The sequence below is a fragment of the Ictidomys tridecemlineatus genome, chromosome 4 (assembly GCF_052094955.1).
Source record: "Ictidomys tridecemlineatus isolate mIctTri1 chromosome 4, mIctTri1.hap1, whole genome shotgun sequence".
Lineage (NCBI taxonomy): Eukaryota > Metazoa > Chordata > Mammalia > Rodentia > Sciuridae > Ictidomys > Ictidomys tridecemlineatus.
In genome coordinates, this window is record NC_135480.1 from 30,498,585 (window position 1) to 30,516,443 (window position 17,859).

General features: G+C 34.5%; 1 protein-coding gene across 2 annotated transcripts in view; it reads right to left on the reverse strand.

Moving 5' to 3' along the window:
- Positions 1-2,023: 2,023 nt before the first annotated feature.
- Positions 2,024-17,859, reverse strand: part of Caprin1 (cell cycle associated protein 1) — a 40,080-nt gene continuing 24,244 nt past the window's right edge. For both annotated transcript variants that reach the window (XM_078046253.1, XM_005327422.4), the window contains 10 exons: positions 15,937-16,092; positions 15,743-15,851; positions 13,622-13,683; positions 11,916-12,026; positions 11,580-11,729; positions 10,375-10,525; positions 6,439-6,633; positions 5,857-5,957; positions 5,451-5,514; positions 2,024-3,905 (listed from right to left, as the gene is read on the reverse strand). In XM_078046253.1, the coding sequence (XP_077902379.1) occupies positions 3,841-3,905; positions 5,451-5,514; positions 5,857-5,957; positions 6,439-6,633; positions 10,375-10,525; positions 11,580-11,729; positions 11,916-12,026; positions 13,622-13,683; positions 15,743-15,851; positions 15,937-16,092 (1,164 nt within the window). In that variant the 3' untranslated portion in view covers positions 2,024-3,840. The remainder of the gene's footprint in view (positions 3,906-5,450; positions 5,515-5,856; positions 5,958-6,438; positions 6,634-10,374; positions 10,526-11,579; positions 11,730-11,915; positions 12,027-13,621; positions 13,684-15,742; positions 15,852-15,936; positions 16,093-17,859) is intronic.

The window sequence follows — 17,859 nt, forward strand, 5'->3', positions numbered from 1 at the left end:
ATAATGGAAGCTGGGACCACAGTGATTCTTCTTACTGAATGGCTAATGCTTAATAGAATTCAAAATGGAGCCTAGTGGTTAAGTACCTAAATGCTTACAGGAATGTAAACACAAATTTTAAGAAATACCTTAGGGCTGGGGTTGTGGCTCAGAGGTAGAGCTCTTGTTTAGCACGCGTAAGGTAATGGGTTCGATCCTCTGCACCACATAAAAAAATAAAGATATTGGGTCCACCTATAACTAAGTATTTTTTTAAAAATACTTTAAAAAATGCTTTCAGTAGACCAGACATAAACTTCTGAAATACTCAAAGAGCCAGACTGCTGCATCAAAGTGAGATTAAGCCTCAGAACACCTTGTTAAACTAGGGTAGTAATAGAAAAGTAGTGGTCTCGCCTTCTTAGAAGATGAGACTACCAGACAGATTTAAGCCTTTTCTTCTTTCGCAAATATGTCTTCATTTAGAGCTTTGCTAAATGGTACATACAACTGAGCAGACTTTGTTCAAAGACAAGAGGAAACAAGTTTTCGTATAATTTAATCTAATGTGATTAAAAACATTTACTAGTCTTTTCCAGTAACTTAATAGAACTCAAAATGGGAAAAAGAGGTGAGGCTCAATTTATCTTTATTTTCCTGGGAGTTTGGAAAGGACAGAGAAATAAATCTTAACAATTTATTTTTAATTTTCCTAGGAGTTTCTTCGCCCCATTTACTTCTTATAAAAGGGACAAGTCGGGGCAATTATTGATTCTTTGAACTAAATTTAAAGTCAATAAAACTGTGCTTAGAAAGAACTCCAATGGATTGCAGATCTGGGAGCTTAAGGCTGAAAAGAAGGGTACGAATTCAGTGCTTATCTGCATTTCATTTCTTCTAACTAAATACATCACTGAAAATACAATGAACAGTATAATAAATTTCCTAAAACACTTAGAAAGCTCACTTGCTCAATAACCTTCTACAAAAATGAACTGGTTGTCAACTGAGCACCTCAGTAAACCTGACAATAAGCACACATTTTCATGTCTCGTGTTTAAATGGAAAGTCTCCCACACAACAAAGTTGTATGTATAGGGAAACAAAATAATTGTTAAAAGTTAATTAAAAAACACTGAGAAGTCACTTGTTTTAATATCAAGATACAATGATCAGAAATCTCTCCCATCTTCTTTATGAATATTAGGATCTGGAAATAAAACTGTGCTAATCAGTTTAGGTCATCAATGACATTCTACCTTTAGTGAAACTCTGAAAAAAGTTTCATTATCCTTGTGAATGACTAAAATTGTGCACGTACAAAAGTATTTTATATGTGTTCTTGCTATACCAAGATACTATATAGTAACCACTTCCTTTTAACTGCTAAAATACTCACTTGAGCAAATAGAAGGCCTTCTGCAGCTAAGACAAGCATTCACATATTATACAGAATACTGAGTACCAAGATTCAGATCCTGATGAGATTTTTTAAAAGTTCTCTGCCCTATCAGGCATTCCTTTAAAAAATGTGGTCTGAATTAATAAATGAAAGGTTTACATTTAAAATGTGATAACAGAACACCACCCCCATATTATAATATTTTGAAATGAACAAACAGTTCTTTTTAAAAATACATGTTACCAAACTATGAATACCTTTACACATTCACATCTGCACTAATGCATAGAAATTTGAAACCTAGAAGGCATTTCTCCCATCTCTGAACTGATTCATACTAATTGATCACTGAATACTAATTGATCACCAAATTTACTTTGATTTTTAAATGTCACAAAATTATTTTCTATAGATAGCAAATTTAGTTTTTCATAGGATTGCAAGCACACATCATCTAGGGATTAGCCATTGAACCATGAAAATTTTACCCATCCCCCTAAAGGACAACTAACATATGGTTGTGGTACATCCCAGGCAGATGTCATTTAAAGCACACAAGGGGAGGTGCTAGCAAAAGAAATACTCATTTGCAAAAGTAAACAGATAACCCTTCCAATATGATGTACCACAACCACACATGAGAAAAGTCAAGAACTTATTTTATTTATTTTAAAATAAACATTGAAGATTCCCCCATTACCCACCACCCTACAAAACTTGTGTATGTGGAATGTTCAACAGCCTATCCATTTTAGGTTACAAAACCAGCAAAAACTCCAGTTGTCTCATGATGAATGTTTTGAGAATAATTTTCATTTTTAAGGAGCCAAGTACCTACTGGAAAAATTCTTTAAAGGCTAAAAAATAAAATTTTAATTTCTGCACAGAGAATATCATTAACTTAGTAGCCTTTGCTTAATAGGTGGGATTAATTCTCCATGAAGTCAAGGTGGAATGGGACAACAAGCAGCATTAGGTTCATAGGCACATAGAACTAGTGCTCAAACTGCTAGCACAAATTCAATGTAGTACATATGGCTAATTCACTACTAAACTGTCCACCATCTCCATCAAACTTGAGGCTCTTCCCTATGCATCTAAGGAATCAAATCACCACTTTGAACATGAATGCCTCCAAGAAAGGGGAATTCAATTAGAATTAAATTAGACAAAAGATAAATGCAAGTACTACAAACAGCTGCTGGAGATAACCATAAAATGCACTAACAATACATGGGGTGAATCACATAAGCTGCTAGCTGTGAACACCAGTGTTTCAAGATACAACTTTTATAAACATGTTTTTATTTGTTTTGCTTATACCATCAGAGCTGAAGCTACTGTCTGTCATTTCCCTAAACAGGGAAATCAATCTAAAACACATACTGGTGCTTTTCAAAAGATAGCAATTTTAAAAGGGTGGTAGCAGCAGGCATTTGATATCCTTTTCTTTTAAAAACTTTCAAGCTGCAGGAAAAACATGTGACCAAGAGTGTTACTATTATCCACTAGATTTTCATAGTACCTGTACCAATTCAGGTAACGATACAAGATCCAGGGATTAGTGATGACAATGTGCATGTCATAAGGAATGATATATACTACCAATCCTTATAAAAGTCATTGTCTCAAAGAAGTTGTTAAGTGTTCAAAAGGTATCTAAATACTTCACATTAAGTACAGAAGCAGCTTATCCAGATTATATCCCATATTTGTTGCATATTTTTCAAAAAGTGCCAATCAAAGCCTGATTTGCAGGTTGGCTTTTTCTTAATACAGTATCAGCTGTTAAAAAAGCAGTTTACATGTGTTTTTAATCACAGTTGTTTGGCCGGATGAAGAGTGCTATGTCAAAGCTGGTAGCCACCCTTACATGTGTGACTAAGGACCCATGCATAATTTGGTATGCATCTAACGTTCCGTGCTCCAATTTAACTGGAAAAAGTTGTGAAATGCAGTTGTTCTCTCAAACCACACTCCACTCCTTCCATCTTCCTTTCAAGGAAAATATTTTTGTTTTGTCAATTACCATTGAATTAAATAACTCTGGGGCCGATTTGTAGCTTTTATCCAATGTCAAAAAGTCATACTTGTTTTCTTTCTTTCTTCAAGTCACTTCAAATAACTATGGAGATATTATCACCCAAATAACTATGGAGATATTATCACCCCGTAAAGTATATTATGTTTTACTCCTAAGCAAGGGTGAGGAATCTGAGTATCATGTGCAAGGCTCAAGATGACGCTTAGGACAGAACATGCAGAGTAAAAATAGTTTCCTTCCATATCCAGATAATATAAAGCTGACAATTGTAGTCCTGTCTTTATGGGATGAAAACAGTCCCTTTACAATAAGTTTCCTGAAAGGGAGAACAAATAGATAATAACTCTTCTGGTAACATATTATGGTACACTGGCCAGTGTGTTTTTGGCGATTAAACATAATCCTGTGAATCAGATTAATTCACTTGCTGAGTGTTCATTTGCGGCATCCCTCTGTTGGGTCTTGGGGGCCCTCCACGACCTAGAAGACAAAAATGGCATTTGATTTTTCTTTCAAATATTATTTGTTTTGCCTTCAAGCAGATTTTCATCTGAAGTCAAGAAGCATGTGGGCAGCTTGTCACCACATTATTAGGTTTAAGAGGTCAATTCTTCTGCGTTCAAGTTTCACCTCTTGGAAGTTGTCATGCGCAAATTTGCTAATGTTCTCTAGCTAAAGGAAGGGTAAAGCTAATGGAGTATTCCACCAGTACTCATTCATTCATTCATTCAACAAGTATTTATTGAGTGCCTACTATGTGCCAGGCACTGTCATCAGGCGTTGGGAATAGATACAGCAGTGAAGACAGACAAGGTACCTGCTCTCATGGAGCTCACATTCTAGTGTACACTCTAGCTTACATTTCAGTAGTAACATCATACTATCAAAATTAATAAAAGCACCAGAATGAAAACAGACCTTATTACCTAAACTGTTAAAAAGAAACTACATAACATTCAAAATTGTATAATGACTTGTAACAGATAAAATAACTTTTTACATGCTGTTAAAACAATTTTTGGCTATCAATTAACTCAACTTTCATAGAATATGCTACAAAGTGGGAAAGAACATGACCCACATTCACATGCAAATAATCTTTGATACTTCTAGTCAAGTCAGTAATTCCGGAGTGATCCATTAACTTAAAAAAAAATGCACCTTTTTGCTGGCCGATTGCTATAGCATTCAAATCAAAGTACTTTGTAATTCCTCTTTAATATACATTTTATACATGTTATGGCCAATAGCTAGAGGAAACTTACTTGTTGTTTAACGTTCCTCAAACCAGAGAACCATTTAGAACTTCAGATTACATGAAATGCTAGATCTAACTGTGAAATAGGTGATCTTCCTGCCCAAATAGGAAGTAGTTTTCCAATAGTAAAAGACAAAACAGAAAAAACTCTGAAAACCTAATTTTTAAGTACAGTTTAGTTATGTTAATAAGAATTTGGGGGTTCCATTTTAAAGTTGGAAATAACTTGATATTTTGATCATTAACAGTGGTCTAAAAGGTATTCAAATTTTCATTAGTTCTACCATTTCTAAATGGTTCTCTAAATGTAACTATGGCTTATTTGGCCATTAAAGGGGTTCTGGTCCTAAAATATAATATGCATGTTTCAAAAATGAAAGAGGAATAATAAATTTATATAAATGTTCAATCTCATTCCAAAAATGTCTTACAAAAATGTCTTAATAAGTACTTCCTAAAAACATTTAGCAGGTTTTAGGACCTGAAAAATAATTTCCAGTTGGAAAAACACTTTTTCTGAGGAAGAGAAATTGTTCTCATTTTCAAGACAATTTTATATAGTAACAGGGAAAGTCATTCAAAAATTAAAATTTGGATTCAAGATTATATTTTTTAGAAACAGAGCATTTCATTTAATCCCTAGCAACAAGTCTGGAAAAGATAAATGTATTCCTAACATGTAACCTACATGCAGACTATGAACAGCTCTTCCAAGGCCAGAACAGAAGCTCCACTTGGGAGCTAGGATCACCACCACAAAATATTACCTCGTGGGGCTCCCCGTGGTCCACTCTGCCCAGAGCCTCGCTTGAAATTCTGCTGATATCCATCCTAAAAGACAAGCTAGTTAGTACTGAAAAGACTTTTTAAAAAATGCTTACCCATCTAACTATTCTTACAATCTAACATTTGCATAATACAGAATTCTTATTCTTTGAAGACATTCCAATATCACAGCTAAAAGCTATTCTGTAATTACTGTACTTGTATTATTCTCAAAAATATTCCATGAGATATATACCTCTGCTCTCAAAATTCTTTGTCAGACTTTATTAAATGATCTACACTGAATGCTAAGAAAAGTCAATGTGATCATTTTCTATTAAAAAATATCTTGGACACTATAAAATTAATCCCAAATTAGTTATTGAGATCCGTCCTATGTTTACTTACCCGCTGATAACCAGAGTAGTCCCGGGGAGCACTGAACTGAGACTGTGTATAACCACTGTTTGGAGTATTAGAGAATGAAGGGCGGTAACCATCATATCCTCCTAAAATTTAGGACAAAAATTAATAATAATATCTTCACAAGGAATTTTTACTTTCTTATTAATGACAAAGGGAAGAATTAGAAAACCCTAAGTCATGCTAGTTCTAATCCCTTATGCTGACCTAATATGTTTTATAAGTATCTGTAAGTACCAACTGCTTTAGAACATGCAATTTTCACCCACATATGAAAAGATACACACATTAAAGGAAAAAAAACAAATCCCATAAGGTCTAGTAATACACAAGACCATTCTCTCTCAAAAGACTGACAGGATTTGAAAATAACAAGTTTATCTCAACTCTGTCATTTAAATAACTGAATACATATACACTTCAAATGTTTAAATTATACCCAAAGGATAATGTGGAGATGGCTATAACCCTTCCTTAAAACCATGATATTTCTATATATTTTACAAATCAGAAAAGAACTTGAAACAGTAAAAGGTATTTCAAACTTTTTTTCCCCTTCCTTTTTACCTCTGAATCCATTAGCAGGGCCCCGGTATCCATTCATCAAGCCTCTAGCACCACGGGAACCTCCACGAGACACACCACGACTATTGTAATAAGGTTGACTGCTCCGTGGAAATCCAGTGTTCTGCTGAGGAGGCTGCTGGTGATTACCAGTCACTTGATGGGGCTGGTCCTGGGAACCATGGTAAGTGCCAACCACTATAGTAAGAAAAATAGTTTAAATATTGTACAATAAACACAGATCACTACCATCTGTTCTCTCAAAAGCTTTCTGTAAGCATTATCTCCTTAAATTTTAGTTCTGCTTTTTAAAAAATTTACATATTAATAGGAAAAACACTACATTAATGAAAGTCCGGTTTTTCTCCTTCACACAGATTAAATTTAGGGGGATTAAAATTATCCAACAATGATTCCAAATCTTTGAAAGCAAGACATACAAAACTGTACCCTTTCAAACAGATGATTTGAAAATGCAAGTATTATTAACACCTTCTGAAAGACATCTACACTTTAGCAAAAGGGATCCACTGTAATTACTATGTGTGCCATTTAAATACTTCTTTCCATTATAAAGCTCCTAATTAGTATTTTTGTTGTTTTCAAATTATCCTTGGAACTTAGTGAAATGCATAAATCCATGCTCTCATAACTAAGCAGCAATATGGAAGAATATATCATCAATAACACGGCTAAATTAGCAAATGCCTCCGTCATATAACCCACGATGCCTGATCCCATTTCAAAGTCTTCGCAATAACAAGTATAGCCAGACAGTTAAAGGGTAAACTAGCAACTCAACCTACTTGAAGGTAAGATTCTAAAAAGCTCACATTACCTTGCACAACACCCTCCCTTCCACAGATAATTCTAGATGTAAAAATTTCCAAAAACTAAATATTGTGGCACATATCTGGTATGACAATGTTCACAGGGAAGAAAAAACATTTGCTAGAAGTGCCTCTGGGAGGTAACAAATAGTAGTAACAAGACAAAGGAAAGCCCGCAACATAGGAACAATGGTCAAATCAACAGCCTGCCAGAGATTTCCCATTTTGAAGTAGAGAGAAAAGGGTCTGTAACTCTTGAAAATATTCACTGAGCTATTTTATACCCTCAAGAAACTCAAGATACAGTTCTAGTTTTTAGAATTCTATTTTGCAATGAAAAATCTAGAGAATACCTAGGAAGAAGAGACATGCCTTTCTGAATTCCTTATTGCCCTAAACTATACTACTCAAGGTATAAACTTCTTACACAGATTAACTTTTTAATACATTCCTCAAATTTAAAATTACAAATATCAAATACACATAAAATTTTCTATCTAAACATTCATTCACACGCATGTAGTCAAAAATTTAATATTCAAATCATTTATCAACAAGAAATTTATTCATTTTGGTCAAACCTCACTGCAAGAAACTCACAGCAGAACAATTCAAGTGTAACCTTTATTTTAAAATAGCAGAGCTACCATGTAAGCATTTGTAAAATATAAGCTTAATATTCTATAAAGAAAAGCCAAGCCATGTGCAGTGACACACACCTGTATCTCAGCTATTCAGGACACTGAGGCAGGATCATCACAAATTTTGAGCAAGACTTTTGTCTCAAAATAAAATTAAAAAAAATAAAGAACAAAAAAGGAAAACGCAAAGATCTTTGTCAGATCTTTTTCATGTTGTTCCTTATTATAATTCTCCATGTATAAGCTTTTTTCTAATGAGAAATGATAAAATAGGATAAATGTGTCGCCAAAAGTGAGCTATGTTTGGAAACAGTAACAAAAAGGTCTCTGTGAGTTGATATTTGAGCACAGACCTGAAAAAAGAAGAAAGCAATGCAAGAGCATAAGTTTAAGAAATCTATTATACAATATGGTAACTAAAGTCAATAAGAGTGTATGGTATTCTTGCAAATCAAGAGTAGACTGTGTGTGCGCATCACAAAAGCTGGTAGAAGTATGATACGATCGATATATGTGTAATTAGCTCAATTTAGCCATTTCAATGTGTATATGTACATGACATATATAGTTTTACACAAACATTTTTTGATCACTTAACAAAAATGTCTTTTTTTTTTTTAATAGAAATAAAACCAGCCATACAACTGTCAGTGGAAGATAGTTTCATGTTAAAAAGAAAGGAAGTGTAAGGGTCAAAGAGAACTTTTCGGTGGCTGGTGTAGATATATAGGAAGAAAATGGACAGATACATAAGATACAGACTAGGATAAAGGCAGGGACCAAATCAGAAACAATCTTTTAAACCAAGATGTTTTAGTATCCTTTCTAAATGTAATGAGAAGGTACAGAAAGGTTTTGATTAGGAGACATCTGATGTACTTTTTTAAAATGATCATTCTGGTTACTGTGTGGACAATAGAGCAGGCTAAAAGAGTAGTTAGTCAAGGAGTCAAAAGTTAAGTGACAACTCTAGTAGTCCAGACAGGATATGATTATTACAGTGGTGGTATGAAATTGTTCACAAGAACAAGATGGGGGCTGAGTATGTAGCTCAGTGGTAGAGCATGTGCTTAGATTGGACCCAGGGTCTTACACATGCTCAGTGCGGGAAAAAAAAAAATTTTTTTTTAACAATGCTTATAATCCCAACTACTTGGAGGACTGAAGCAGGATTGAGTTTGAGGCTAGCCCTCACCAAATAAGCAAGACACTGTCTCAAAGTAAATAACAAAATAGTTAATATGGCTCAGCAGTAGAGTATCTGCAATCAATCAATAAAGCAAAGTGTATGGACTCATTTTCATTTTTACTGTAAATGTTATAAATGTGTATTTCGAAATGGTAACAAAAGTTTATCTAGCTCAAATGATTCAAAATTAGAAAGTAACAAATAGAACACAAAGGGGAAAGAGTTTCAAATCCAACTACAAAGGGCAAATTAACCAGTCAAATGATATAGTTATTAATTTCATCACATCAAAAAGATGGCTAAAACATAAGTATATCTCTGTAATATTTAAAGGCTTAAAATAAACCTGTACCACACATAACTTTCTGGATAGAGGATAAGTAGATAAAGGAGCCTAAGATCAAGAAGCCTAGGTTATCATTCAGAAGCTGAGCATAAGCATAACTTGACAAATTTCTACCAGATTATAGATGATTCAACCTCCATATTAATTACAAGTATGAACATTATAGGTTTCGTTAAGACTTTAATACTAAAAAAAATTTAAAATGCTGATTTAGATCTATCAAGAAATAGAATAATTAGAAAATTTCGGATTTTTTTTAAACTGTCTGGTAAGATTAAAACATTAACTCCTCACACTTTAGGAGGATTTGCTAGTTTGTTGAAGGATTCCACTAAAATTGCTAGGAATTAACCAAAAACCTAAAGAGGATACTCTATCTTACATATAAAGAAATCTAAATGTATCTATTCACATTATTGCTATGATAGGCGTAAGAATTGGCCATATTATGAACTTACTTGCCAAAAAGGATTGTTTCAACCTTGTCACCAAATAAAGTCACTAACACAAATGTTACTAATAAAAAAAGAAAAAAAAAAAATCAAACCAATCCCCAATTCAACTTTATATGATTGATTTATTGCCATGTATCATGCATGCTAGCAGGGTCTAAACAATAAGCAATTATAAGTGATCTGAAAGATAAAAATTTATAGAAAGTCAAACAAGATTAATTCCAGTAAAGCTATCCAAATAAATATATTTATAAAAGCTCAGTGATCAGAGGAAAAAAGGCACAAGGCCTCCAAAACTGCACAAAATTCACACAAAGTATGGACCCAACTCAGGATTAGCAACAAAAATAATTCATACGATCCACTACCAAAAACAAAAACTTTTGACCACCAGTACTCTGAAGTTTAAACTGTCCTAATACTATCAATAACTGTGTTGGAAAGCAAGCAACCAAAAAAGTGACACAGGTTTGACTACCTGTTTGAAGTTGTTCTTGCTGAAGCTCTGTTTGTTCCACTTGATGAGGCTGACTGGAAAAACTCTGGTTGTAACTGGCCTGGTACTGATTTTGCTGTTTTAAAGTTTCTGGTTCATTTACAGGAGGAACAGGGGCATTCATATTGAACACCTGTTAAGTGAATAAATGATTAGTTTCTCCCTTTATTACCTTCTTTGAATGTGGCAGATCTTGATGCTAGTAAACAATAACCCACAACGAACCTCAATGTGGGAAAATATATGTGTACATATATTACCATACAGCACTTAACATGCAAAGCAGCCTTAAGCTTTTTACATATGAAAGATCAACTTTAGTTCCTAATGTAATATCACTTGTAGAAAATTATAAATTTATTTTTTCCTTTTATTCATGTTTTAATCAAGTTAATACTTTAAGTATTTACCTCTTTAAATATCCCTCTCAGCATTGATTTAGCTGTATCCCACAGATTACAGTATTTCATTATCATTGTTTTATAAAAATTTCCCAATTTAAAGATGCTTTGTTGAATCACGGTAAAGTATAACGTCTGAATTTTACTTGGAAATATTCCAGTAAAGCAAATAGAGCAAAATATCAACTACTTAAATCTAAGATAGGACTGTAAAGATGTTGTATTGGCCTACTTTTTGTATGTTTAAACTCTGTTAATCAAGTCAAAAGGGGAAAACTGACAAAAAGAAGATGGAAGGCTGGGCACAGTGGCACATGGCTGTAATCCCAGTGGTTAGGGAGGCTGAGGGAGGAGGATCATGAGTTCAAAGCCACCCTCAGCAACTCTGTAAGACCCTGTCGCTAAATAAAATACAAAACAGGGCTGGGGATGTGACTCAATGGCTGTGTGCCCCTGAGTTCAATCCTCGATATCAAAAAAAAAAAGAAGATCCAAGTACACAACTAATATGTTCAAATTTACCTTTGAGAATTTTAACAGAGTTAGATGTTTAATTAAATATAACCCTGGGCTGGGGACAGAGCACAATTGGTAGAGTGCTTGCCTCACATTCACAAGGCCCTGGGTTCAATCCCCAGTAACACACACAATAAACAAATAAATATAACCCTGCAGTTATAGTAGATACAGGTTCAAGATGTTAAATGAATCTTCTTTGTTGACAATATAGAATGATTCATAGTACACCTAAGTAATTAATATTAGTTGAATAAATAATTTGCTTACCGTCTGCATGGATTGGAATGGAGCTGCATTTACATTGATTCCACTGCTATGTAAAGGTTTGCTTGTCCCAGCCTGAAATACCTGAGGCTGAGAAGCAGCAGGAAGGGATGATGATGCTGTAGCCTGGTCTGTGTTTAAAGAGATTGTTGCCTAAACACAAAATGAATAAATAGTTAGCGGTAAACTAACACAAAACTTTCTGTGTGTGTCAAGAGTTCAACTATTTCATGAAAGCAATGTAGGTTCAAAAAGGCCACAGTACGAATGATAAAGTATCTTTGCCTAATTCATCAATAAATGCCTCAACAAGTTATATAGTCTTATAGTAGAACTTGCCTGAATCTGATCAATTGGTTCCTTTTGTGGCCGTTGCTCTGTAGCATGAGAAGGCTGGTATAAGGGTTGAGATGCTGTGTACCCCTCACTTGTGGATGAAACCAAGGGAACCTAGAAAGAAATTGAGAAATCAGGTTTCTTCTTACAAAACTGAATTTCAAAAAATAAGCCTGCGGGGCTGGGGATGTGGCTCCAGTGGTAGCGTGCTCGCCTGGCATGCACGTGGCCCAGGTTCAGTCCTCAGCACCACATACAAAGATGTTGTGTCCGCCGAAAACTAAAGAATAAATATTAAAATTCTCTCTCTTAAAAAAAAGAATTAAAAAAAAAATAAGTCTGCTACTACTTGGGCTGGGGTTATGTCTTAGCAGTAGAGCACTTGCCTAAAATGTGCAAGGCCCTGGGTTTGATCCTCAGCACAAAGTAAAAAAGAATAGATAGAATAAAATAAAGGTATTGTGTCTAACTACAACTAAAAAATAAATATTTAAAAAAAAAAAGGAGTGGAGTCAGAATTTAAAAAAAAAAAAAAGTAAGCAGCCTACTAAATGGGTTGGGATTGTGGCTCAGTGGTTGAACACTTGCCTAGCATGTATGAGGCACTGGGTTCGATTCTTGCAACCACATAAAAAAAAATAATAAACAAAATAAAAGCACTGTGTCCATCTACAACTAAAAAATATTTTAAAAATAAAATATAAATAAGCCAACTAGGCTGAGTGTGGTAACCCACCCTTGTCATCCCAGCAACCGGAAGGCTAAAGCATGATGATTCCAACTTCAAGGCCAGCGTGGGCAATATAGCAAAATCCTGCCTTAAAAATCATCAATAAAGGGGTTGCGGATGTGGCGCAAGCGGTAGCGTGCTTGCCTGGCATGCGTGCGGCCTGGGTTCAATCCTCAGCACCACATACAAAGAAAGATGTTGTGTCCACCGAAAACTAAAAATTAAATATTAAAATTCTCCCCTTTTTTTTTTTTGAGAGAGAGAGAGAGAGAGAATATTTCAGTATTTATTTTTCAGTTTTCAGCGGACACAACATCTTTGTATGTGGTGCTAAGGATCGAACCCGGGCCACACGCATGCCAGGCGAGTGCGCTACCGCTTGAGCATCCCCAGTCCTCTCTTTCTCTCTTTAAAAAAAAAAAAAAAAAAAAATCAACAATAAAAGGACTAGGAATGTAGCTCAGTGGTGAAACACCCCTGGGTTCAATCCCCAGTACCAAAAAATAAATGTGTTAAAAAGTAAATAAATAAACCAACACTAATATTCACAGGGCTAAAAATTGATACACTTGTGAAAGGAGAAATTAATGACTCCATCTCTGAATTTATATACAAAACCTAACAATTGCAAAAAATATATTTTTGAAATCTCAAAGTAAAATAAACAGTTCATTATGTCCTTCCAGATTCTAATGTGGAAAAACCTGTTCTAAATTTTACAATTATGTTTGAATCATGTCTTCTGAAAATCTGCTTAGTTTAAAATTAAAAAGCACACTTCATTTTAATAAACAATTATAAACACAAAAATTACAATTAAAAAATAATCAAAAGAAAAATAAATACAAATATAAAAATAAAGACTGGTAACTACTCAAGCCAACAGAACTTGAACTCTAATCAAATGCATGCCTGATATTCATAGGCTGAAAGAGAGAGACCTAAGAAACAAAACATGAAAAATATGTATCACTTTTACCTGTGTAGCTTCTGGTTGTACAGGAACTTGATTAGGCTGAGCAAGCCTAGATTCAGAATGAACTGAAAAATCAACAAAAACTACTGTTACACAAAATCAAATTTCTTAAAGAGATGTCTAAATACCTTTATTATGGCTGCTAACGGCAAATTTCTATGACCAAATTATTAATGATATTTTGGTCAAGACAAAAAGAAGATGCAAGGCCAGGCATAGTGGCACATGCCTGTAAAGCCAGAGGCTGAGGCAGGAGAATCTCGGTTCAAAGCCAGCCTCATCAAAAAGCAAGGTGCTAAACAACTCAGTGAGACCCTGTATCTAAATAAAATACAAAAATATAGGGCTGGGGATGTGGCTCAAAGCCCGAGTGTCCCAGAGTTCAATCCCTGGTAAATTTAAAAAAAAAAAGACATGAAGTATACAGGTGAGATTTTAGCTTTTAATAGAACATTTTGGGGTTTGCTGGTAGTGATTATCAGTTTACTCTCAAAATTGCTTTCATTTTGTGTTTTGGAAGAGTTGAAGATGTCAGTAAGAAAATACATGAAAAGAGAGAAAAACAAGAATCACTGTCAGTGTTATCCATAAGACAGCCTATTAGTATAGGAAAAGGAACACTAAGCATACTCAAGAACTTAGATAATATTCAATTAACAATCTTAGCAATATAAACCACAATATATTTCAAAATTTTGGGGGGCTGGGCTCAGTAATAGAGTGCTTGCCTAGCATGCATGAGGCACTGAGAGCAATCCCTATTATTGCACTCCACAGGAAAAAACAAAATATAAAATGCTTTAAAAAGATATCTAATTGCATCTTATTAATAACACCCACTGCTGACCCTTGTCATTTCCTAAACCATGGTTAAATAGATCATCAAAAATCAATACTACTTTGAAATTAATGGCAATATGAAAATAAGACATGTACCAAAAAAATAAAATAAAAAAGAACCACTGATTAGTCATTTAGAAACTACCAATTTCCACTGAAGAGTCTAACAGACTCAGCATTACCTGAATATTTAACAGTCTTATAAGCCGTGTCCATATAATAAGTGTTGACTTTGGCACAATTTACAGGCTAGGAACAGTACACATCTTATTTTTCTGGTAGAGCTCAGAAAATGAACATTAAAAACTGTGGCTATTTTCTAGCATGCCTTTGACTGTTTGTAATTCTTGGAAGAGATAAGAACTCCTTTAACTTATAAAGAAATCCTAACTACCTTACCAAAATTATGTCACTGAACATGCTTGTTGTACTCAGCAACTTTTTATGACACTTTGAATTATGCAACACTGTTAGTTTGCCACTTTGTACCACTAAACTGATATTCTCTAGAGGGAAAAAACAAGAAGACTCAGAATTACTGATAGTCCTGGAGAGAAAATCCATTTAACCCAATACAAAGTACTGACACTATTTAGTGTTAGTTCAAATAATGTGAAGAGTTGATATAGGAAAATGCTCAGAAAATCTCCTAAAAAGATTCCATAGAGAGTCACTTTTATTTTTATGACTAAGTTTGAAGCAAAATTGCAAAAGTACAATAACAGGAAAAACTGGTCCATAGAGTCAAGAAGAAATTGGGTGGGCTGGAATTGTAACTCAGTGATAAGAGTGTTTGCCTCATGTGTGAGGCAAATTGAGTGGTTCCCATGAAGTTAGGGAAGAGGTTAACTAGTAACTGAAAGGGGACACAATATACTTTCTTAATCTGGATGCTGGTGAGTTCAGTTTGTGAAAACTCACCAAATGAGCATGCATTTTTCTGTGTCTGTATGTCAAAAAAGTTAAAAAACTAAGGAATTACAACTGAAATTTCTCTTCAAATTAAAAGAGAAGGATCAAAAGTTAAGCAAGCAGGGGCTGAAGATGTGGCTCAAGCGGTAGCGCGCTCGCCTGGCATGCGTGCAGCCCGGGTTCGATCCTAAGCACCACATACAAACAAGGATGTTGTGTCCGCTGAAAACTAAAAAATATTAAAAAAAAAAATTCTCTCCTTAAAAAAAAAAAAAAAAGTTAAGCAAGCATTAAAAGAAAATATCTCTGTAAACCCTGAAACCACTAGTGGGTCCTATATTTTATCTCACATAAAAATGTACCATTACTAACCAGGAGGGCAAACCAGTTGGGGCATGTCCATGTTTTGTGTTGGATTCATAGGTTGTGCAGATACAATGGCAGGATCAAGTGTCTGGTTTTCAAAATCCAGCATAGAATCCTGTAAGTTAGAATATAATGAAATTAAGTCAAATAGTGGGAACCCTTAAATCTTCTATTATAGTGTTTTACTAAACCATACTTACCTGTATAAAATTATAAGGCCCCTGCATTTGTGCCATAAGATCTTGTACTCGCTGTCTTCTCACTAGAGGATCTGCCTGAGCCACAGGAGTCAAAGAATGAGGCTCTGGTACTGAAGGAGATGCAGCCTGAGGTTGCTGCTGGAGTGAATTTACTACCTAAAGTGGAGAGAAAGTGTTGAAAGAATAAAACTCCGCTCATTATATTATTATTAAGTGGTCCCCAAGTTACATTTGCCATCTATACAGCAAAGACAACAGGCTTTGAGGTAGTTACTCAAATAGACAACAGTATACCACACTTAATGGCATCACTTCTACCATATTCTCAATCTCACAGGATACTATATAGCATCTCAAATGTACTTTATGAACTGTTTCCAAAGAGAGACTCCCTTTGCTTTATTCCAAAAATAATGTACTTTGCTTAAACTACTATTTCCTCTATAGTAACTTGATCTATGGTATTATATACATCATATATATCTACATCATATGTGTGTATATATATATATGATAGCATTTAAGAAGTGTTGGCTATTATTATCATCAAAATTTTTATTTCTTAAATTTCTTCTTCCATTTAACAAGGTAAGATGAAACTCTACCATCCAACCTAAACTGCTACAAAAGCCAAGTTCATTCTACCAGTCTTTCCCCCAATTCTAATAAATTTCCTTCTCCTGGTTATGGTTCTCAAAAAATCTCTAGTCTGCTTAGAAATCCTTACTACTTTATTACATCAAATTCATACTCTGGTTTTTAAGATCATGAAAATTATATCTGTTTAGCCTGGAGAAATCATCTTATTTCCTTTATAAACAAAAGGAAAATCACTAAGATAAAAATCACTAAGCTATTAATTATAAAAACCAACTTATCTGTCTTCTAGCAACTTCAGATGTTCCAAAAATTCCCAGAATCCTATATGGTTAGCCCTTAAAAGACCCACTGACCAGATATTAAGAACAAATCATTAACATAGTGGTTAAGTACAATAATATGCATATCAAATAAAATGCAAATATTCAACTTCAATGCACTACATATTAGTTCTCAACCTTTCCCTATAGCAACACAAATCCTTGTTTGTTATTAAAACAAATATGCTAATAATTTACTTCTACTCTCTCCCACCCTCAAACATACACTGTTAACCCAGGGGTGCTGTACCACTGAGCTATATTCCCAGCCATTTTTATTTTTGATTTTTGAGACAGAATCTTGCTGCTTCCAAAGCTGTCTTGCTTTTGTGCTTGGCCTCCTGAGTCATTCAGAGTACAGGGGTGTGCCACCATGCTCAACTTTCACTTCCACTTCTATATCCATTCTAAAACATACCAATTACCTGACTCCACTAAAACATATAACTACTTATTCCACCTAATTGGCACACCTCTTATACAACTCATAACACTAAAGATCTTTTTGATCTGTACTATTAAGCCTCTTGTAACATTTTTGAAATGCATTCCTTATTGGCAAACATACGTTATTTTATTGTTAGGGTTACACAGGAATAGTATTTTCATCCCTATTAAATATCTTTCTGATGTTAGTTGTTGATAGACCTTTATTTATATGCAGTACTGATAATCGAACCCAATGCCTCATACATGCTACGCAAGTGCACTACGACTAAGCCGTAGCCCCAGGCCCAAGGCCTAATCTTTTACCCATTTTATCAACAGTGCATTTTGATACTTCAACATAGACCTGAAGGTACTAATGTAATTATACTTTTGGAGAATAATCTGATACCAGAGAAACACTACCCACAGCTTAAAAGTATTTCCTACACTTTGGAGGTATAAAGGAGACACTAAAAGTAGATTTTAAAAGGCTAGGACCAGTGCTTGCCTCACATTCTCAAGGCCCTGAGTTCAAATCCCAACCACACACACACACACACACAGAGCTAGGACC